The 23,995-nt window shown below is 39.6% G+C and overlaps 1 protein-coding gene across 3 annotated transcripts in view; it reads right to left on the reverse strand.

Moving 5' to 3' along the window:
* Window positions 1–481: 481 nt before the first annotated feature.
* PXDN (peroxidasin) overlaps window positions 482–23,995 on the reverse strand; it is a 76,089-nt gene continuing 52,575 nt past the window's right edge. For all 3 annotated transcript variants that reach the window (XM_033143024.1, XM_033143023.1, XM_033143025.1), the window contains 11 exons: window positions 23,647–23,759; window positions 22,766–22,922; window positions 21,314–21,422; window positions 19,094–19,251; window positions 14,731–16,234; window positions 13,515–13,649; window positions 12,292–12,500; window positions 9,625–9,742; window positions 6,400–6,532; window positions 1,627–1,740; window positions 482–753 (listed from right to left, as the gene is read on the reverse strand). In XM_033143024.1, coding sequence (XP_032998915.1) covers window positions 628–753; window positions 1,627–1,740; window positions 6,400–6,532; window positions 9,625–9,742; window positions 12,292–12,500; window positions 13,515–13,649; window positions 14,731–16,234; window positions 19,094–19,251; window positions 21,314–21,422; window positions 22,766–22,922; window positions 23,647–23,759 — 2,876 coding nt within the window. In that variant the 3' untranslated portion in view covers window positions 482–627. The remainder of the gene's footprint in view (window positions 754–1,626; window positions 1,741–6,399; window positions 6,533–9,624; window positions 9,743–12,291; window positions 12,501–13,514; window positions 13,650–14,730; window positions 16,235–19,093; window positions 19,252–21,313; window positions 21,423–22,765; window positions 22,923–23,646; window positions 23,760–23,995) is intronic.

Here is a 23,995-nt window from a genome sequence, read left to right on the forward strand (position 1 = left end):
TACTGCAAAGAGTTGTGGGAGAAAACCGCAGCAAAATTTGTGTTCCCCACCCTCACCATCCTTTAGAATTGGCACTGCCACAGAATATTGAGTAAATACTGAGTGAATGCTGTAAAGACATGATGTGAGTAGCTAAATAAGTAGACTATGGGTCTCAGAAAGACCTTAAACTAGCTCCATCAAGGTATTTGATAGAAGGCAAGCTAGACTATCAACACTGGGCCGGACAGTATTTTAAAAACAAAAGCTGTGGCCCTCTTCGTCCTAATAAATGGCTCCTGACTTCCTTTGGCCAGTGTATGAAAAAATAAAAGCCAGTCTAATAAGACTCAAAACCACTTGACAAAGGAGTCTTTAAAAAGTAGCACCAAGTTTTCAGTTTGTTGAACCTGAGAAGTATTAACACAAAGATTGTCCTGTCCTGTCCTGTGTATTCCCTTTCAATACTTTTACACTGTGGTTTTTCAGTGGGCAAGCATGTAAAATAATACATTTTCTTACATTGTTACACCATCATTTGAATGCTGTCTTGCAAACGTCCTGTTGTGGTTTTATGCCTAATGTTACCTGTATTTTGCCATCAGCAGATATCCATATGAATTGTATTGTGACCATTGCAAAGCAGGCTTAGAGCTTATTTTCTTTGCTAACAGTTTGTTTTAAGCAGACAGGGCAGCAAACTCCTTTAAGCTTCACAGGTGTTGCACATTCGTTCGGTGGACACGATTCCACGTAACAGGTTATCTGGCCAACCTGTGTTAGGAAAATTGTAGCAACAGCTTAGCACACATCCTAATAAAAGTGTTCAATAGCCAGTGACATTATTCAGCAAAGCTACTAAGCAGAAACCCAGGGAAGAACGCTAATTTAATAAGTTTTCTCCCACAGAACCCAAACTTAATTTAATGGTTAATGTCAGCCCTGTTTAAAGTTATTGTCCCTAACCCACACTTCGATGTATGAGACTCTCTTCAGTCCAATGGACACTGAAAAATCTTCAAGAGTTTGAATTGTATGAATTGTGTAATTTGAGTTAAACTGGAAGAAATTTCAGGAATCTTCTTCTGCACTGTTTATTCAGTAATCTGCATTACCAGATTTGACTAGTTTTGGGAAGGGGTAGGAAACAGGACCCTAGCCAGGCCCTACCCACCCCCCAAACCACACTAGCAAATTTCAACCATGCTCAAAACATTTTACAGCTGTAAGAACTAAGGGCTGGCTCTTCAAAATAAAATAAAGCTGGGATTCTTAGGAAGCCAATTTCTGTGCCCATTTCCATACTGTTCTGGCAGTAGCTCCTTTGGTGAGAAGACAAGCCAGTAGACTGACTGAACAGAAGCTTGTCTTGCTGGCAGTGAAAACTGTTGAGGCCAAAACAGCAGAATTCCAGCTGTATTCATGATTCACCCCTGCATGCACAAACCACTTCTTCAGTTTGCAAGTGCAAAAACTGCAACGGCAATTATCTTTATTTACAATTGAGCACACTGCAAAATTAGTATGACGTTGCAACCCTATTCATGCTTACTTGGGAATGCACCCCACTGAACACAGTGAGGCATGTCTAGGTAAGCGTGGAGACTCCATGTTAAAACCATGAAAATGAATATTCTGCTTACTCACTTTGCATTCGCACGTGGTGCATGGGTCTTTTTTCCAGGTTTCGTTACTGGAATAAGATTTACCCTTTTCGTCAGTGCATTCAGTTCTACTGAGCCGTGATTCAAGTTTCTTTATCTGAAGAAAGGCAGGAAATCCTTGTTTAGCTATCTGTATACTAAAAACGTTTCCATTACCTTTTGTATGCAAGCCAGTAAAACCACAGGAACACAGCCTTCTCTTAAGTACTCAAATTGTATCTAGTTTGTTTTACTGAGAGATGCAATCCAATAGGGTTCCTGGCTGCTTGTGGAGGCTGAAGGATGCATTTAATGTCACATTTCATTTGACTGTCAAAACGCTCTGCTACTGGAGGGAATGGGGTCAAGCAGAAGTTATAGTCTGGTAGTTTCCAAAGTGGGTATTTCTGGTCTGTGACAGTAATAAATCAATTCATTCATTCAAAGTGGGTGGTACTGCCCCTTGGAGGGCAGTGGGATTACCTAAGGAGGGGCTTTAAGAGGCAAGGGGGCAGTAAGAGGTGTAAATAACTATGATACTTTGAAAACCTTATCTTTATAAGGAGCTGCTAGATCTGGAGGGCTTTAACAACAGATACGGTTGGCACTCCTATCTTTGGCAGGACAAAGTGAAAGTCCACAAAGAATTCTTATCACATATATTTAGGAGACCACTATATGAGGTGTGGCAAAGGTATAAAGATTTGCTAGAAAGAAAGACACCTAGGTGGCTTTCACCCACAGAGATATTAACGATAAAAAAGATTTATACAGAAGATGAAAATTGGATAACATATGAAGATCTGTTAATTGAATCAGAAAAAGGTTGGAAAATTAAACCCTACGACCAGGTGGCGGAAAAGTTGACAGGGTGGATCCAATATCACCAGGTGTACAATTTATTTAATGAGGACAAAAGAAAATATAATTTTGATAAGAAAAAATCAAAATTTCAAGAAGAAATATTAGAAGGAAAGGAGAAATTATTATCTAAAATGTACAATTACCTATTAGAGTGGTTTACAAAAGATGAAGAAATTAAAGAAGTAATGATAAAGTGGGCTATAGATATAGGTCATAATATTCAATTTGAAATGTGGGAGAAATTATGGTGCGAACATATAAAATTCACTGCTTGTACAATATTGAAGGAGAACATCATGAAAATGATGTATCGTTGGTATCTCACGCCAGTAAGACTAGCAAAAATGTATAGAAGATACGATAAGAAATGCTGGAAATGTGAGGAGAAGGATGGCGATTTCTACCATATGTGGTGGACATGTGATAAAATCAAGCAGTATTGGGAAGTAATTTATAACGAATTAAAGAAAATATTTAAATATACATTTCCAAAAAAACCGGAAGCTTTCCTAATTGGTCTAGTCGGAGAAGAGATAAAAAAGAAGGACCAAAGGTTTTTCCTTTATGCAACCACAGCAGCAAGGATACTTTTGGCGCAGAATTGGAAATTAAAAGATTTACCATCAGTTGATGATTGGAAAAGAAAGTTATGGGAATATTCAGAATTGGCCAAACTAACTGGGAGAGTAGAGATCAAAGAGACCAAAGGTTTCAAATGGAGTGGGGTAAATTTCTAGATTATATGAAAGACTGTAAAAATCTGTAACACTTTCGGGTTTTGGCGGAATTCTTGCACTAGGACGAAATGTTAAGACAAGTGAAGAAAATAAGTTAGTAAAACAGATGGAAAATAAGAAAAAGCGAGGAAGTAGTGAAAGTTAGAAAACCAGAGAAGAGAAGGAAGGAAGTCAGAAAACTCGACGGAGTTTTATGTAATACTGTAAAATATTGTATGTTCAACTTGTTTGTATTTTATTTGCTGAAAAATAAAAATATATTGCAAAAAAAAAAGATACTTTGAAAACCTGGTATTACTAGATCATCAAGTTCATCAATTTAGTTGAATTTTTGAACTATATTGGATTTTGGAATAAGTGTGCAATAAATTGCTACTATTTTGAATTTTGCTGTGTTATTATCTTCGTTACTAAGTCATGCAAAAGGCCATTCTGAACAATGCTTTTTATAGGGGGGGCACTGGGGGATGAGGTTATGGAACCAAGCAGGTGATGGCCTGAAAAGGTTTGGGAACCACTGTTCTAGGCCCAAGATTTGCTGCTTGTTGGTGGCATGTATTCACACATGAAAGGGCATACGTGTGTGATCGAGGATGTGTGCTTATAGTCCTACTCACTTCAAGAGATGGAAGCCAAGAGACGGATTTGAGATATCCAGTGTTGAGCACAATGAAGTTACATATTTATTGTATGTATATATATCCAGCCTTCATTATGAGCTCAAGGCAACATTCATAGTTCTCCCCCACCCTCACAATAACCCTGTGGGAATCCTTCTCTCTCTCTCTATTTACACTTCCCTGTATCTCACTTTGAAAACCTTATCTTTATAAGGAGCTGCTAGATCTGGAGGGCTTTAACAACAGATACGGTTGGCACTCCTATCTTTGGCAGGACAAAGTGAAAGTCCACAAAGAATTCTTATCACATATATTTAGGAGACCACTATATGAGGTGTGGCAAAGGTATAAAGATTTGCTAGAAAGAAAGACACCTAGGTGGCTTTCACCCACAGAGATATTAACGATAAAAAAGATTTATACAGAAGATGAAATTGGATAACATATGAAGATCTGTTAATTGAATCAGAAAAAGGTTGGAAAATTAAACCCTACGACCAGGTGGCGGAAAAGTTGACAGGGTGGATCCAATATCACCAGGTGTACAATTTATTTAATGAGGACAAAAGAAAATATAATTTTGATAAGAAAAATCAAAAATTTCAAGAAGAAATATTAGAAGGAAAGGAGAAATTATTATCTAAAATGTACAATTACCTATTAGAGTGGTTTACAAAAGATGAAGAATTAAAGAAGTAATGATAAAGTGGGCTATAGATATAGGTCATAATATTCAATTTGAAATGTGGGAGAAATTATGGTGCGAACATATAAAATTCACTGCTTGTACAATATTGAAGGAGAACATCATGAAATGATGTATCGTTGGTATCTCACGCCAGTAAGACTAGCAAAAATGTATAGAAGATACGATAAGAAATGCTGGAAATGTGAGGAGAAGGATGGCGATTTCTACCATATGTGGTGGACATGTGATAAAATCAAGCAGTATTGGGAAGTAATTTATAACGAATTAAAGAAAATATTTAAATATACATTTCCAAAAAAACCGGAAGCTTTCCTAATTGGTCTAGTCGGAGAAGAGATAAAAAAGAAGGACCAAAGGTTTTTCCTTTATGCAACCACAGCAGCAAGGATACTTTTGGCGCAGAATTGGAAATTAAAAGATTTACCATCAGTTGATGATTGGAAAAGAAAGTTATGGGAATATTCAGAATTGGCCAAACTAACTGGGAGAGTAAGAGATCAAAGAGACCAAAGGTTTCAAATGGAGTGGGGTAAATTTCTAGATTATATGAAAGACTGTAAAAATCTGTAACACTTTCGGGTTTTGGCGGAATTCTTGCACTAGGACGAAATGTTAAGACAAAGTGAAGAAAATAAGTTAGTAAAACAGATGGAAAATAAGAAAAAGCGAGGAAGTAGTGAAAAGTTAGAAAACCAGAGAAGAGAAGGAAGGAAGTCAGAAAACTCGACGGAGTTTTATGTAATACTGTAAAATATTGTATGTTCAACTTGTTTGTATTTTATTTGCTGAAAAATAAAAATATATTGCAAAAAAAAAAAGATACTTTGAAAACCTGGTATTACTAGATCATCAAGTTCATCAATTTAGTTGAATTTTTTGAACTATATTGGATTTTGGATAAATGTGCAATAAATTGCTACTATTTTGAATTTTGCTGTGTTATTATCTTCGTTACTAAGTCATGCAAAAGGCCATTCTGAACAATGCTTTTTATAGGGTAGGGGGCACTGGGGGATGAGGTTATGGAACCAAGCAGGTGATGGCCTGAAAAGGTTTGGGAACCACTGTTCTAGGCCCAAGATTTGCTGCTTGTTGGTGGCATGTATTCACACATGAAAGGGCATACGTGTGTGATCGAGGATGTGTGCTTATAGTCCTACTCACTTCAAGAGATGGAAGCCAAGAGACGGATTTGAGATATCCAGTGTTGAGCACAATGAAGTTACATATTTATTGTATGTATATATATCCAGCCTTCATTATGAGCTCAAGGCAACATTCATAGTTCTCCCCCACCCTCACAATAACCCTGTGGGAATCCTTCTCTCTCTCTCTATTTACACTTCCCTGTATCTCAGCTACAAGTGCTAGTCTTAATGCACAAGTGTTCCTTCTCTCTCTCTCTCTCTCTCTCTCTCTCTCTCACACACACACACACACAACTATGCAAATGGATCTTAAGAATGCTTCCACTGCCACAAGGATTCCTTCAATGAGTGGAAGGGCCTTTAATCCAGTGGGGGGAAACTGTTCCTTTCACCAATTCCTTTCACCACTCTCGTGCCATCCCAGAGTGTCAACCAGACCTCCAGTGAATTGTTTTTCCTGTGTGCATCTCCAAACCCATTCCACAGTGGGTGCCGATAGCATATTTTCAACCCATTACATGCACTCTTTCATACAATGAGCAGGGAGCTTAAGACAGTGATCTCCACCCACTTACCTGGGTGTAAGTCCCACTGGACTCATGAGACTTATTTCTGATCAGACATGTATGGGATTATACTGCTGAAACACTTTCTGTGCCACACAGTCTAATATTATCTAAGGAACCTTTTTATGTTCACCTGTTTTCTGAGGTCTGTGATAGTTTTCTGCATGTCACCAACAAATTCTTTGAAGTCATTCATGACGGGTGCTTTCTTGCGCTCGTCAAAGGATGAGATGGTGAGATTAGAAAATTTATTCTCCCTTGTAGAACTGCAACGACAAAAAGTTAACCAGTATATTAAGCAGGAGGGGCAACCCATTTCTTTTTTGAAATGTAGACGTTTCTACAAAGAAGGTTAGTTTACGAGTATGTTTATGTTGTACAAATTAGGCTTAGGTGTTTCAATCCCTTGCAAACACACAATGGAGGATCTAGCAACTGTATGGAAGGGAGAGCTGGGCCATAAAGAAGGCTGATCGCCGAGGAATTGATGCTTTTGAATTATGGTGCTGGAGGAGACTCTTGAGAGTCCTGTGGACTGCAAGAAGATCAAACCTATCCATTCTGAAGGAAATCAGCCCCGAGTGCTCACTGGAAGGACAGATCCTGAAGCTGAGGCTCCAAGACTTTGGGCACCTCATGAGAAGAGAAGACTCCCTGGAAAAGACCCTGATGTTGGGAAAGATGGAGGGCACAAGGAGAAGGGGACGACAGAGGACGAGATGGTTGAACAGTGTTCTTGAAGCTACCAACATGAGTTTGGCCAAACTGCGGGAAGCAGTGGAAGACAGGGGTGCCTGGCGTGCTCTGGTCCATGGGGTCACGAAGAATTGGACACAACTAAACGACTAAACAACAAAGCAACAGCAGAAAAGAATTAGGAACTTTCCACAACGGTAATGATTTCCAATGGTGACCCTTTGGTGCTGAATGAGATGCAGAGTTGATATAGTCATTAAAAGTTCTTAGACTCCACAGAGTGAAGACCAGATGGCAACTGCTTTCTCCTCAAGATGTTTTTGAAATAGGTGTTGCTGCTGTAACAGAATTCTTTCACGATGTGAAACTTGGCATAAACTTTACCGCATGCAGAAAAAAGATTATGCTGATTGGCAGGTGTTCCCTTTATTGAGCTTTACATTCTGCAGACTTAAAATAAAAGCCAGTAATACATTCCAAAAAAAAATCAGAAGGCTAGCAGTCCCCTGCCCCCTCTAATAAAGTGCTTTAATCCTCTCTTCTCCCCATGTTACTTGAGATAAGGATGAGAAAGCCAGCCAAGATCAGGAAAGAGAATGCAGATTTAAAGGTATACAGCAACAAGTGAACACATGCATTATTATTCTCCAGTGTATAAAATGTGACCTACGTAGTAGAATTACTATTTCCTCTTCCAACAGAATCTCTGTTTTACTTATAAAGAAAACTTAAGCAACACTTAATGAAAGCAGGAGAGATTGGCGCTGAAGAGAAAAACAGCACAGTGTAGGATTCAGTCCTAACATCCCCATTGTACTTGAATGCTAACCCCTTTGTATTGTAGGAGGTTTGGAGAAGAAGAGCATAGGCTTGAAACAATCTGAAAAAGTCGACCAAAGTGACATCGTTTCAGCCAAGCAAGCATTACTCACTATGTCTTTACATTTCACCATGGAAAGAAGTTACATCATATAGGTGTAGAATGACCCTGTTATTCTTTAGAAGATATATGGATATTTAAGCATAATTTTACATTCCCACTCACAGAACAGTGTACTGTATCCTAGAAACAGCCAAGCAGGAATTTCTACTGTGCAGATGCATATTTGCTTCTAAAAGTAATAATCAATGCAACCAAGAACTCGAGCTCTTTCCATCTCTTAGCAGCTGATGGAAGTATATAAAATGGTAGCATTTAAATGGCAAAAACCAGGGTTGTTGGTTTTTTTGGTCTTCCCTGCTTTTTGGTTAAAATTGTCAATTATTTAATAGTATTTTTATATGTTAAGAAGTACATTATATAAATTTTAACCCTTGTTTATTGTTGTTTCATAGTTCTGAAACATGCACAGCCCCCCATTTTTCTTACCTTTGCATTTTTTAAAAAATGCCTCTCACTGGAAATAAGCATATGTTAAAAGACTGACTTGTAAACAAATGGAAGATTAAAGACTTGGTGATTGTCTTGGATCAGGGTTTTAAAACGATAAAATATGAAACTCTAGCAAACATTCGTACTGGCTAATTTCCAAGCATGGTATCCCATTACAGGTTTTGCAAGCTACAGACTATTTTACAAATCTGAGACCGTTACAGTGTGCACTACACACATTTTTAAGCATCTCTCCCAACTACCATGCAGCCATAGCCAAAATGACAAGCATACACTTCAACTTCCTAAGATATTTACACCATGCTCGCATCCCTCCTGCTCAGGGACAAAAACCAGGAGGAGAGAAGGAAAGGACAAAAGTAATTTAGGAGTCTTGTTGATGCAGCTTATAAATGACTTTGCCTATGGACTGAAGGCATGATGTCCTAGGAAGGCCCATCTATCATCCTAGGTGGAAAAAGTACACTTGGATTAGCAAAGCTGTTTAGTAGGACATAGAAGATTCTTAAAAAAAAAAAAAAGTTATTTGCTTTAGAACTGGGATTGTATTAATTAAAGAATCCAATAATCCTGTTCCTAACATGATATTCTGACATGTTTGTTGCTCCCCATTACCGAGGCTTCCCCAGTTATCTCCCTCGTAAGATGCTATGGATAACTAGAACAGAGTGTCATCAGCATTCAGACGGCACCTCGCTCCAAAATGCTTAATGACGGCTCCTAATGACTTCTTCTGGATATTAAACAGCACTGGAGATAATACACCTTTGTTGTATGATTCACAATCCACTTGGTCTTATCAAAATGATTTTGAATGGTAGCCTGGCACTCAGTGCATGAATCTCAGGAAGGATAGCAACCCATAAAAAATACAACAGCACAAAAAATGACCGCATTTTGAATCACGCAAGGTAGCCAGCCTTGCAATCTGAATAACTTGCCCCCAAATTCTTTTTCCTATGTAAGATAAAACAAGTCTGGGATTCTGAATGATTCCTTGTGATGCAGTAGCCAAGAAAGAGTTCTTTCTAAAGCGATTTAATTATGAAGCACTTGAAATAAAAGGAATGCAACTTTTGGAAACGAGTGAGACATACGACCTCCTAGCTGATAAGATACGGCCACATTCCTAAAATTCATGTGCTGAAGGACAAAAGTAAATAAAGACTTGCAGCTGAATGTTTGGGAGGTGTCCAAAGATTTCTGCGCCTCAGTAATAACAGGCATGTTTACATTTTGTAATTTAAATATATAATTTAAAACCTTTACCTTGTTTTTGACATTTTCATGTGCTTTGATGGCTTGTCTTCACGGAAACTGAAATCAAGAGAACGTCTTCCTCGAAAGTGATAAGAGAATGCATTGAATTGTCCTCTAGTTCTACAGTCTGAAATTAAACAGAATGTTATGGGGTTTATGAACAAGTTTTCGGATTTTAAAGACATGTATTGTGCCAGTAAATTGTAAGTTGCTTTTTAATTTTTTTGGCTTGGAAAACTGTATGGAAAAGCTCAAAATAACCTCTTCCGTAAAATCTTTTAGTGAAATATCAAGTTCCTCTGTGAGAGACATACACAGAGAAACTTCACTCACAGTGAAATAAACATCTACAGGAAGTTTTATTATGCATTGCAGGCCGAGGCAGGCAGCTGTTTGCAGGTGCTATATACTTTACCCATTAAGAGATGGGAAGACAGGGGTGGTGAATAGTATGGGAACTCACAGCTGCACACTAGGGTTGTGGAAAGCTTTCCTACAGTAGATTTTATGGCTGAGAGTCGAAGAGAATGTTAGAAATGTGCTATTTACTGCTGAGAGAGGAGTTTTGTTCATCCAAGTTCTCTGCCTGAAAGATCTGAACAGATTCCTTTTTCAGGGGGCATCACTATGCAGATCTGTGGTTTGAGAGGGTTGGCTTATGTTGATGCTTTAAGATGTGCATTTCAGGAAAGCTCAAAAGGGCAAGAAAGCTGTCAAGGGTATTGGAACAAAAGGAAGATGAAATATTAAAATCACTTTTGAGACAGACACACACACATGGAGAGAAACTACTTTGCTTACCAGATTAAAACAGTAATTCTGTGGTGGCAATGGTTTGTCAAACAAGTATTTGGGTTTTGTTATTATGCAGAGGAAGAGCAACTTTGTTTTTCTCTTTATTACACTGCTTTACTACTTGTTAAAGATTCCAGGAAGAGATAAATTTCAGTAACAAATATAATTTAAAATCTATCCTGGGAAAGTATTTAGGAGCAAGGAAAACAGGAAGGATAATAAAAAACAGATACATTCTATTATGTAGTGTTGCAATAATAAAGACTCAATAAAAAGGCCAGCTTTTTATAGTATACACCTTGGCCAAACTGTCAGATTTTGATTGAAAAGTGCTTGTTTGCAGAATAGGTGCAATGTTTCTCTTTTCAATATGTCTGTAAGTGTAATGGCCTCTTCTTGCTTTGTCTCAAAATAGTGAAAGCTTCCATTAGCTGTTGAGGAAGAAAGGGATGCAATGGGAACAAATCTGGAATTGGGAGAGCCTGAAATAAATACCCACAGTTTGAAGATCCTCACTCCCTTTAGAGTAGGGTCTAGGCCCCTCCAAATTCAGCTTCAGCTCAAAGTGGGCCTCTGCTAGTGTGTCACCCTTGCCGGTTCTTCCTACCGCTTCCTAAACCAACAAAAATCTTAAACCAGCTGTGGTGAAGGTTTACTAGAGACAACGTAGGCACTAGTTACCTCTTCTTAATGGACAATTGAGGTCCTGATCATTTTTGAGGACTGTTATTCCCATAGGGGCTCATGGGATTTACATTTCTTTCCGCCTCCAAAAGTGAAGGGGTGGGGCAGGAGGAGACTACAAACTTCATGCATACCAACTAAATTCCAGTGCAGAAGAGACAAAAAGTCCTGTCTTGTTCCTAGTGAGCTTTCACAACTGCCACTTCCTCTCCTTCCCAACTGCTGTTATTGTTTTGTCTGGGAAGGGGGAATTGACCAGGATGACTGTCTAAGGGAGAGAGGAGAAGGATAAACTTTACTGTAAACAGTGCTAGCCATAGACTTCTCTTGAGGAGACCAGATGAGGTTCAGGCAAAGTGAGCCAAATGCATACTCACATGCTACGGTCCAAACTGAACATGTATTAAGCATTATGAATATGACGTCCAGGTTTTGCCAGATATGGACCACTAAAGCACAGTGCTTAAGAATTACTTGTATATCACATGGGTACTCCATCTTTCTTCAAATGTCCTCATTGGGGAGGGAGGGCATGCATGGGTATTTATTCATCCTTTCTCACCAGCCTTTTAAGATTGGGTTAGAATGGTCATTCCAGGGGAGAATGCTCACTTCTCAAAGATCTCCTGACAAGGCAGGGATTTGAATCCATATACCTACTTCAATTTTAAGAAGTTTTGCGCTATGCCCCCACATTCAGCAGGATTTGTGTAAGAAGAACTAAAAGCCTTAGAACATCTAAACAGTTGTTTTGAGAAAGGAACTTCATAACTTACATTCCTCAACTTGTTTCCCTGCCTAATATCAATGAAGTTATTTCAGAGGTCCAGAGGGTGGCAACACAAGAATGGTCCTTTACTGTGGTGGCTCCTCTTCTGTAGAATGCTCCCCAGGGAGGCTCGCCTGGTGCCATAATTATGTATCTTTCAGCACCAGGCAAAAACTTACCTCTATAACATGGCCTTTGACCATTAACTATCTGTAGCCTTTTGGAAGTGGAGGGATGTTTTTAATGTTATCTATGTGGGGTCTGTTAATTGCTTCATCAACCCAAAGCAACTTGGAAGCAAACAAATTCAATAAATAATAAAAGTATTATTATTATCATTAATTTATTATTGTTATTATTGTTATTATTATTAATATTACCTGTTCAGAATAATTTCAAAGTGTAGTTGTGTGTGCGTGCCTACCTACCTTCACAGCAATCTTGCCACATCCTGAGATCTACTTTAGGAATTTCATCGCAGCTTCCATATCCATGTGGGAACTCAGCCACACGGAAAACATCACGTTGCACTCTGGTTATGTTGTCGCCATTGTCACATAGAATTCTGGCAAGGGATGCCTGCTTGATCTGAGTCAACTGCGATGGAGTAAACACACCTGGATTCTCATGCCATAACCTATAGTCTCACATAAAGTAAGAATAAATTATTAGACAAATCTCAATTAAAAAAAGAAGAAGGCTAGAACATTCCATCGGAAGATGGGATTAAACTCTGTGCAATTATCAGGACTGTGGGTGGGAGTCAACTAAGTTGTTGCATGCATGGAACAAGGTATGTTTGCACAATGGGACTCCACCACCATGAATCACCACTGCCTAATGGCGAGTATTTCTTAGCTCACCTGCCATTTCGACCCTTTAATGAAAACCCAATATCAATATATTAAAATACTCCAGTAAACCAGGACTAGTCTGCCCTTTGAGAAGATAAGCAAATCACCTTGAGCATTAAAATAATGGTGGTGAGTTACTTACTGTTCTTTGTGAGACATACACTGAAATGAGCTCAGTCTTTCAATAAAAACCCACTCCCAGTTTTACTCCCCTACACTTATATGGTGGGAGGGGGGAGGCAAGCCCTTTTTTTTGGTGTTCCTATTGTTAAACAAGTCAGTCAGAGACTTGAGAAGCTGTGTTATACTGTTTAAGGCTAGGGCTCTTTTTTTCAGCCGGGACTCACTGGAACTCAGTTCCGGCATCTCAGGTGGGTGCCAATGCCATGATAGGGGAGGCGTTCATGGTGAGTTCCAGGACCTCTTTTTCTAGAAAAACAGCACTGTTAAGACCATGGGTCCATAGCACAAGGCCACATTAACTGGCAGTGGAATCTGTTGCTTCTGCATGCAGGGCAAATGCTCTACTGCACATCATTCTGAGATCTAACAGCAGATTCTGATCTATATTCTGCCTGCCTTTCGATTTCCCTGAACTTGGCCTCCCCCCCCCCCCACCAATTCCTACATTCTTACCACAGGGTACTCTTCCTCCAATACTAGCCTGTTATGGTAACTGAAAGACTAATTAAATATAAGAGACAAAGAGGATACACAGCCACTATAGCTGATTACTGTTAAGATGGTGAATTTATTAATTTTGAATTAATATTTTTTTGTTTTCTACCAAAACTTACCTGTCCCCATCTCGGAGACGCTTAAACTGTGTGCTCAGGAGACACATCAGTGTTGGTCCCAATCTGCTACCAGGAATTAAATCTTCCACCATAAGAGCAGGAAACAAATCTATGTTCAGTGGTGAACCATATAACCTATTACAAGTAAGATGAATGATTGAGGATTTATAAAAATGATTTCCAAATATTGTTAAATTTCTCCATAAATATACCATATTATATTATGAACTGGTTAACTACAATAGGAAGTCCCCCCTTTTTGTAATGTAAACAATATCTTTTTGTTGTTGTTGTTTTGTTTTGTTTTCTACATGTGTACTATTTCTTATTTCTTCTATTTTGTGTATTATCTTACTCTGTGCACCTAAAATTTTGTATGTTTTTCAATAAAGAATATGAAATAAAAAGTAAGAAGGATAAATGATTGAAATCATACACACTATTTCAGCCACTTTGAAGAATGATAGTTGAAATGTCACACAGTTGGAGGTAGAAAGATGGCAGTCTGGTTTTTACTTTGGTTGCCTTATCCTTGTGTGATTTAATTTGAGCCAATGATCCCATTCCCATTTTCTCTGCACTCGCTGACTGTTTGGATGTGTACAGTGTCTTTCCTTCCCCAGACTGAGTATGACCTCACATCTGTAGGATTAGTCAGCACAGCTTCCAGGCAGGTTTGAGCCCTTATTTCCATTTGACTTCTGTAAGCTGATTTCTAAAGCAAGGTAATGTAAACCTTTGCTGTAACTCAAAAGGTAGCCTCCAACATTTTAAACATTAGTTGGTTCAGTAAATCCATCAATCTAGATAGCACAATGGTATTCTTAGTTTTGTCTAAGGGCAGTAGTGTCATATGCAAGTTTAAATATGTGTATATAATATATTAACAGACTGCCATGAAACTAAACATTCTGGGTTGTATCCAATGCTGCTGGTTCCTCCTCCTCTTCTCTCTCCTATAGCCCAACCATGCACCCTCAAAATCTCTTCTAAAGAATCAGGAGATCCTCTGGAGCAGATCTGGGGAGCATGCAGAGAGAGGAGGAGGAGGAGAGGAAGTCCTGTTGTGTGAGCAGAAGCGTTGGATACAACCCTTTGAAAGTACATAACTTACAATTGAGAGTTTTATTGTTTTTGTTAAAAAAAAAAATAAGAATGTTTAGTTCCCACCAAATAAGTACATTTTTATTTTAAGTCACATTTATCTAACGCTTACCTCCCGAGTTTCTCTCTGATGTCAGGATTCTTGATTTCATTTTTCAAATCTTCAAACGTGTGCGCCGAAGAAAGGTTACAGTAAACTCTAAAATCGTGGTAAGGTGGTACTCCGTGATCTCTACCTCTTTGAATATTCATTGCGGCCAGATCTAATGCTACCGCCCGTGCCATGGAGAAAAGCCTCTCTGTCAATTCCGTATTGAGCAGCTGCGATGTTACACGCATCTTACCAGCGACGCCAAATAAACCCCTTAGAAGCGGATCAATGCCTCCTTCGTTTACAATCCGAAACGGGGAGAAAAACGCTTTATGAAGAGGTATGTGGCCTTGTGGAATTGTCTCAAAGTTTTCATCCAACCGATACAGTATGGGATTGATCAGTGTGTGACCAAACCTAAAAGCGGCAGTTGCAAATTCATTAGTTATTCCAGAATTAATATTGGGATTGTAACCTTTATATTCGCCAAGCATCTTCAATCCTACCTCTCCCAAAATCTTAGGCAGCCAGTGGCTGTACGTTATGTGCTGCATTTCTGCACCCACAATCTTGCGTGTTTCGTGATAAATTGTATCGCCGTCCCAGTGTGGGTTGAGTTTCAGCAACTCTGTGGCAATCCTGTTGTGTTCTCTGAACCACAGGGTATGCATGCTGGTGAGTCCCAGCTGTTCATTGGCGCGATGGTCGCCGGCTAAGAAGCAAGGAATCGGGCTCTCATTCTCATCCCGCATACATTCAGTTGGTGGGCCGGTAGCAAATGGGAGAAGAGGCTTCCCAGATCTCTGCACAATGCCCTGTCTCAGAAGCCCCCTGTGGCTTGCCAAGTCTCTGATTTCTTGTGCCTCGTGATCCGAACTGCCATACACATTGGATGCATCAATATAGGAAGTCAGTTGGTTGATCTGTTCTCGTGGGTAAACCGAATTCATGAGAAGGGAAGTCATACCGCTTCCGCACACCGGGCTGGAACGCACAAAAAACATGCACCGCGCTCCGTTCCTGACCCGAGGGTCATTGGGCGGCACCATGATGGAGAAACACGGGGGGTCGTTTGTACAAACGGAGCTGCAGTGCTGGCCATCAGAAAACCTGGCTTCGCTCAGAGCAGCAACGGTGGAGTCCAGGTCATGGTCTAGGAACTGGCCCCACTGCATCAGCATATGGCTAAACTGGTCGTCGGGGGTTATTGTTTCTGTCCCGATCAGTGTAGTTGAAACCAAGCGTGGCATTGGGAGCGTGTGTCCATTATAACGCCGGTTAGCTCCAATGCCCCTTGGCAAATTAAATCCGTTTTCGTAGACCGACTTCAGCAAGCGTTCAAAGGCTGTTAGGGAGGCTCCCCACATCGGATGCTGCAAGTTATTGCAGGTCCCATCATGTGTTCTGTATTTCTGGTGATAGCACATATCTGAGCAGTTATTCACGCGCCTATGAGCTGTGCAGCCTGAGAGGTTAGCTATCAGATTCAAATACTGTGGAGACACAAGGTCATTATAGTGATAGCCTGAAACAGATAAGAGAGAGAGGGAGGAATCAAATACTTTTAAAGTCCTGGAAATAAAAATGCTATTGCTACATGCTTTAACCAGTTTTAACCATGTAAAATCTACAACACTGATAAACTAATTAGTTGGGGGGCATTTTAAATCGGGGTACTGTGAGTTAAGGGGCACAGTTCTTTACCTTTTGAGGCTCTTTTGGTTCTGGTGTGTTACTGTAATAGGGAACGGGAAAGAAAATATTAAAGATAGCCATTTTCTTTCGGAAAGGCGGCACAGGAGCTATGATGAATGATAGCTTCTGTTTATTATATCATAAGCTAGAATGCTCCCTCTTTCGATATCTCAAAAGGTGTGATGTTACTTGATCTATTAATCAACAAGTTGACTTCACATACAATCATTACTGAGAATACAGCCCCCCTGAATACAATGGGGCTTGCTCACGAGGAAGTGGGTGTAGGGTTGCAGATCACCTTTAGTCGGTAGCACAAAAATTATTCTTTTCCTAGTAGTAGTTTTTTTTAAAAAAAAGTTACTGAAAGTAATGGGAGACAAGCTACAAATAACTTAATCACAAACTTTTTTTTATTTAAAAAAACTGATCCACCAGTGCCCTTGGTTGCACATAATGCTGGCATAATACAATGTTATGGAAATTAAATTGTGCATGAGCTGCAGCTTCAGCAATCCCTATTTTGCTCCCTTTGCAGGGCAGGGCAACAAACCATGGAGCAGCAGCTTAGGGGTTATATGTGAACGAGCATTTGCGACCTGTTTCTCTCAAAACAAACATCTATTAGAAGCCAAGGCTTATTCATAAAAAGAGACAATAAGAGAAAACTTAAGATCATTTCAGCCATATCCAGTATGATTGTAACAACAACAACAAAATCCTTCCATTAGCACCTTAGAGAGCAAGTATACTTAGTTGGTCTCTAAGGTACTACTGGAAGGATTTTTTAAATTTTGCTTCAACTACGGCAGACCAACATGGCTACCTACCTGTAACTAGAACAGTATGATTGTATTATTGCCAGAATTGTTTGTGGATTACATTTTAAGAATGATTAAAATTATTTTATATAATATTTAATCTAGAAATGTTAGGATTTTATTCACAACTATACTTGAAAATGGTTTGTTTCGACAAGACTGCAATCAAATATATCACAACAGTTCCACACACAAAAATGTACATTGTCAAAGTCATGATCTGGATTTGGAGAATGCGACAAGACAATAAACGACTCAGTATAAATTATCTGTTTCATCCTAATTATGTGGAGAAATTTGGGTAGTTGAGTTACTCTGGTAACGTTTCAAAACCATGAAGCATAGAACCTTGTGCTGAGTTCAGGGTTTTGAGTTGAAGTTTTTAGTATACTTTAATAAAACTCACGATTACTCAAAACAGAAGAACTATCCTAAGGAAAAGTATTTCCTTTCACATGATCAACCTGGCTGCAGCATTTCGTTACCCGCCAAGTCCTAGCTGTTCTGCCTTACTAAGATTTTAGTATAGCTTCCAACTACTTTGCAACATGCCTCAAGCACAGATAACTGCCAAAAACAAGGCCTTGGAGGGATTATTAAATGATTGCTTTACAAATGCGATTTTAGCTTATGTTGATACATTCAGACTAAGGATATGGGTATTCCACCAGGGCAATTACTGTATTAGACGTTGTTAGAAAAGGTGAAAACAAAACACACTTTAAGCAGTGTAGATACAGAGTTGCTCATATCCTCAAGCAGCATCCCACATTGGAGGGAAAGAAGTAAAAAGTCATATGCGTTTCATTTGTGAAACTTCGGATGAACCTTTATGGTGCTAAAACATCCTATTTGCATTTTGCTTTCAGAATAAATAATGCAGTTCAAGAGGAGAGAGACATATATAGAGAAAGAGAAGAACGGGGGGAGGGAGAGAAAACATTTTAAAAAACCCCGCTACATATTATTTTTGAATTTAACCCATTGTGTAGATGCTATTTGAGGCACTTACAAAAGTTTCGCATACTTCATTCCAGCTTATGGAGTCTACACCACTCCTTTCAGCTGTTCGGTGTCAATGCCATGTGTCAATGGCTATTCCTTCATTTGGGGCACAAACTATCTGAGCCGCAGCCTGCAGTTCAAGAACCCTAGCTTCAAATTCCTAGCCTGTTCCTTCACCCACCGCAACTTTATTCCCATCCAAGTACTTTATGTTTGTGATGGAACATTTAATTTTACCCCCAAAACACCTTTTCTGGAGGGAAAATGAAACCAGGTTGCTCACCACCACTGCTTTTCACTTTGCCGGAAGCAGTTTAGATCAGAGACATCTTCCTGGTGCAAGACTTTTTTTAAAATAAGGTTTCAGATGTCCATTTTATTTATTATATACAGCTAAAACCCTACGCTCAAGATACATCAGCCGAGAAGACAGAGGAGGTGCCAAACGTCCCACTATGCCAGAGGAACACAAGGTATGCCACTGTCACAGATGGTACACTGGCAGAGCTGCTCAAACCTAGCAATGGAGCTGGCACAGCTGGGACTGCCATGTCCACACATGCCAAATCCACCTTTAGAACCTGGCCCTGATACCAACGATGGAACTCACAGAAGGGATACGTTTGCCACTAAACTGATTTGAAAACAAAAAACCGCACAACCCACAACTGACCACCAACTCCTAGTCCCACAACATAACACAGGACATGGCATAACACACAGGACATAACTCTACACCCAGTGATAGCACACAACATCTGTATATAAGCTTCTGACAAGGAGCTGATAAGGCACACAGCACTGGACTATGCCACTATGCCACTGTCATGCATAATTAGAGCACACAAGGCAAAAACACTGACTTGTTCCATTTAGGTCAACCATCAGACCATCTTGCACATGTTCTTGAATTAGCTGCAATGTTCTTTCGAATATTTCTCCAGCTCTTGCTTGCTCAACAGTGTAAGGATCTCTTGGGTACCGAAATAAGGCCAGCAGATCATTTGGAGAACGAGGACGGCTAATAGATGAAAACAGGAAGAAGACATAAAAGTAAAAGGGTAAACAGAGCCGTCCAGATGTGTGCGATAAAGCGGCTGTGCCCTTAACACTATGTGCTGACTGGTTACTAATATTAAGACTATGATCTATAAAAGCTCTAATTGTTATATTAAATCATTGGCAACAAGTCGTTCATAAATACATACCTTGATTGCTTATCCCCCAAATGGCAAGCAATAAATAAATAAATAAAGTATCAGCAGATGACAACTTCACATGGTTTGTCGAGTAAGGACTGTCAAGCATGCTGCATGACCACAAAACGAAACAAGGAGAAAATAACTCCTTGTTTCCACATTTCACTAGATTCGCTGTGGACTGGAGTATACAAAATCTAAGAAAATTGGGCAGGACTCAGCTAATAAGCCTTATCAGCGAGAGCCTTGCACAAAGACTTTCATTTGTGCAATGGGGCTTTCTCTCCCCCACCCCCGGTGGCCCAAAAAATTGGGACTTTGGGAGGGGAGAGGTCAGGAGAATCCCCAGAACAGCTCGCTGGGGTGGAGAGAAATAGTTCAAAAAGACTTGAGTGGAAAGCTATACATGTGCACAACTGGGATCCTAAAAGTATGCTTCAAAACTTGGCAGAGTTGTTTCCAAAGATAAGCTAGTGTTGTTTCAAAAGGGGACAAGTGTACTTTGGCATGAGAACATAGGAACACAAGGAGAGCCCTGATGGGATGGAACAGTGGTCCACCTACTCCTGCATCCTGTTACCATGGTGGCCAACCAGATGCCTATGGGAAGCCCACGAGCAAGACTTGAGGACAGTAGCACTCTCCCATCTTGCATTTCCAGCAATAGGTAGTCAGATGTATACTGCCTCAAACTAGTAGCCACTGATGGCTTTGTCCTTCATGAATTTGTCTCATCCTACATTAAAGGCATCCAAGTTGGTGGCTGTAATTGCAGCCGTAGGAGCAAGTTCTCTTTTGTTATTTAATAATAATAATAATAATAATAATAATAATAATAATTACAATAGTTTTATTATTTATACCCTGCCCATCTGGCTGGGTTTCCCCAGCCATTCTGGGCGGCTTACAGCATATCTAAAAACATGTTAAAAACATCAGGTGTTAAAAACCTCACCATACAGAGCTGCCTTCAGATGTCTTCTAAAAGTTGTGCAATTCTTTATCTCCTTGACATTTGAAGGGAGAGCATTCCACAGGGAAGACATCACTACTGAGAGGGGCCCTCTTCCTGGTTCCCTGTAACTTCACTTCTCACAGTGGAAACCAGCAGAAGACCCTCTGAGGAGGACCTCAGTATCTGGGCTGAACAATGGGGGTGGAGACGCTCCTTCAAGTATACTGGGCCAAGGCAGTTTAGGGATTTAAAGGACAGCACCAACACTTTGAATTGTGCCTGGAAACGTACTGGGAGCCAGTGAAGATCATTTCGGACTGGTGTTATATTGTCCTGGCAGACACTTCCAGTCACCAGACTAGCTGTTGCATACCAAATTAGTTGTAGTTTCTAAGTCACTTTCAAAGGCAGCCCCACGTAGAGCGCATTGCAGTGGAGAATAGTAGTACTTTCTCTTCTTCCTCCCCCAAATAGCTGTACAGCTTCTATGGGGAAGATTTTGAACGGGTTGGGCTTCTACAATTACTTGCAAACTGGAAAAGCCACATGGCTCAGATTTAGGGAATCGGATACACAGCTTCTGTACTTCCAGTCTCCACAGAGTCAGCGTGCCTTAGACTAAGTGCTCCCCACCCGCCAGTCCATACAACCAGTAGAAATATCCCAAGCTTAGTTATGCCTCAGTAGGAAAGCATTTTGTGCTACACCACCCACAGAGATTGCAGGCAACTGATGCGTGGATGTGCCTATATAGGATTACTTGTGAAGCGAGGGGGATTTATCATAGCTAAAAGAATTACAAAATGTAGAGTATGCAGTTGATCATCGAGCAAAACTGCCATGTCCCCTCAAGCTACTGTTACAAAACGAACAAGTAATAAACATTGCCATGATGAAATAAAATAAAACAAAAACCCTCCAGACAATACCTGTCAAACAGATGTGTACGGGTTGAGTTTATTGCTCTGTCAACAGTAGCAATTGCTTCAACAATTGAGCTTGCTACAAACTGATCTCCATTTCGACTGACATCAGGAACTAGAGAGAGGGAAAGGGGAAAAAAGCTGCAAATTTATCCACATGCAAAAATGACTCACTATAAGCAAAGTCTAGACACGACATCATTTTTGTATTACAAATCTTTTTTTCTAAAAAGTTTTACTTTTACAGCTGAAAATTTTCAATATATTGAGAACATCATTAAAAAAAAAATAAGATTGTGTTGGGAATGCCTCCACTCTTCTACAAGTTCGATGAAAAGGTATAAATTACCATTAGTATTTGTTCTTTGTTTTGCAATACAAAGGTGTTACAAGAATCCCAAACCACAATGCCATATAATCCAAAGACACACTTAAAATATGTGAGCCATGATAGATTCACAATGTCTAAAAGGCTCTGGGCTTTTTCTTGATCACTTGATCCCATACCTTCTAAAACAGGTAAGAGTTTCAAAGGCAGTGCATTGGACATGAGAGTCTGCTGCGCAAAGAAAGAAAGAAAGAAAGCAAAACCAATCTCTGACTCTTTAGGTCTCCCTAAAGCAAATCCAGGGTTCTCAGCTGCAGCATGTAATCTTATCTGTATCTTAGAAACATTTCTGATCTAGAGGGGGGAAAGGCTGGGTGGTCTCTAGGAAAGATGAAAGACTATTTCTTCTCCAAGCCCTGGAAAATATTTTATCTCTTCAGTATTCTCAAGTCTCTTGAAATCCTGCCACAACTTCCCTGCACTCCTTCCTTCTAATAGTGAATGCAAGAGGTGAGTGTCAACAAAATTGTAGCCATAACGGCCACTGAGAAATAAGGAGGAGGTATCAGCAAGCTTGTGGAAACTCTGAAGTTTGCAGAAGTACAAAAAACCCCCACAACCCAACCCTTTAAAATAAGCCAGGTGGAAGAAACCTTGCCAAAAATAGCCCAGTCCAAACTAGATTACCTTTCTAACGGCATCCTCTGAAACGGGAGACAATGGTGTATATTCTTCTTATTGGCGAATTTGCTGGCGGACACCTTATCATCGAGCCATCCAAAGAATAAATACGCAGTAGAAATTATCTTCCCTTGGTGTGCCTGACACCTGTGTTTCAAAATACCTTTCCATTTCCCTCATTCAATACGATGTTCTAAAATTTAGCTGAGCTTTTTATCCATTACCACACAAACTTACTCTATCCAAAGACGAGCAGGGAAATTCTCTCCCTACACCCTTCCCTTTTAAAGTAAGTTCTTATAATTTCTACATTCTACCAGCAGCTATTGCATTGCCAGTGGACCCTTTTCTCTTCTGAAGATCCTGGTAATTTTTTCTTGAGAGAGAGAGAGAGAGAGAGAGAGAGAGAGAGAGAGACTTCCACACCAACTGCAGTTTATAAATCTTACCATTTACACTTAGTACCATACTAACTGAAGAATATCCAATTGTATTCCTTGCAACACATTCGTAACGGCCTTCGTCTGCTGGTCCAACATCGCGAATGGTAAGGAATCCCTCGGGGCTAATGTGAAATTTTCCACTTTCAGTAACTTGAACACCATCCTGCAGCAAATCGGAAAGCCAAATTAATTTATTGTTATAAGTCTATGTGCTAGTGATAATCAAACACCAACAAACTTAAATAAACTAAAAAATACATTGTATTAATAGTGAGAGCTACGCAACTTTTGAGTCTCGTATATTCAGCATTTCATTTATAAATTACAGTGCTTTGTATAATTTTAAAATTGGTAAGCATGGAGACTGGAGGATGGGTCATAGCCAAACAGTTTCACAGAATTGAGAAAGCATTAGAACTATTATTCCCCTCCTGCTTACTGTTCCAAAGCTCTCTTCAACCATTCTTGTTGAAATTTATTTGTCTTGCTTCCCTTTGTCAAAGTCTTTGCTCCACATTGTCACTTCCTACAGTTTAATATTCCAGGCTCTCAAATGAGGAATTTCTCTCTCTCTCTCTCTCTCTCTCTCTCTCTCTCTCTCTCTCTCTCTCTCTCTTTTTTTTTTTTTACAGTATTTTGCATATAAAGCCCTTGCCGCTAATATCATGTATATAAGCTCTTTGCCTTTAGGAAGCATATTTTCCAGATTAATTGCATTGTTAAGTACCCGCAGTTTGAATAACTTTTCCAAACACATGGTCTCAGGAAGAAGTGAAACTAATAATTTATACCAAGGCAACGCAGCTGTCAGCTACCATATGCTTTGTAAAGAATGAACTACACAGGAGTTTGAAAACCCATTCTTACTATAAACATGAGTTTATTACCTTATTCCATGTTATTACTGGCTCAGGCTCTCCTTGAGAACTGCATGGAATCTGCACATTTGTGCCAACTACTACTGTCATATCACTTGGAACATTACCAAACACAGGGGTTACTAAAAAAAGAAAAAGAAAAAGGGTTGCACAGAAACAATGACAAGTGGATAAAAGTCTTTAAACAGAAACATTAACATTCATTGAGGCTACAGTTGTACGCCCACAAACTTAAGACTAAGCACCACTTAACTCAAAATTGCTTAAGTCTGAATAGATATGTATAGGATTATATTACAGTAGTACCTTGGAGGTCAAACGTTATCCATTCTGGAAGTCCATTCAACTTCCAAAACGT

The sequence above is a fragment of the Lacerta agilis genome, chromosome 3, assembly GCF_009819535.1.
Source record: "Lacerta agilis isolate rLacAgi1 chromosome 3, rLacAgi1.pri, whole genome shotgun sequence".
In the NCBI taxonomy this organism is placed as follows: Eukaryota; Metazoa; Chordata; class Lepidosauria; order Squamata; family Lacertidae; genus Lacerta; species Lacerta agilis.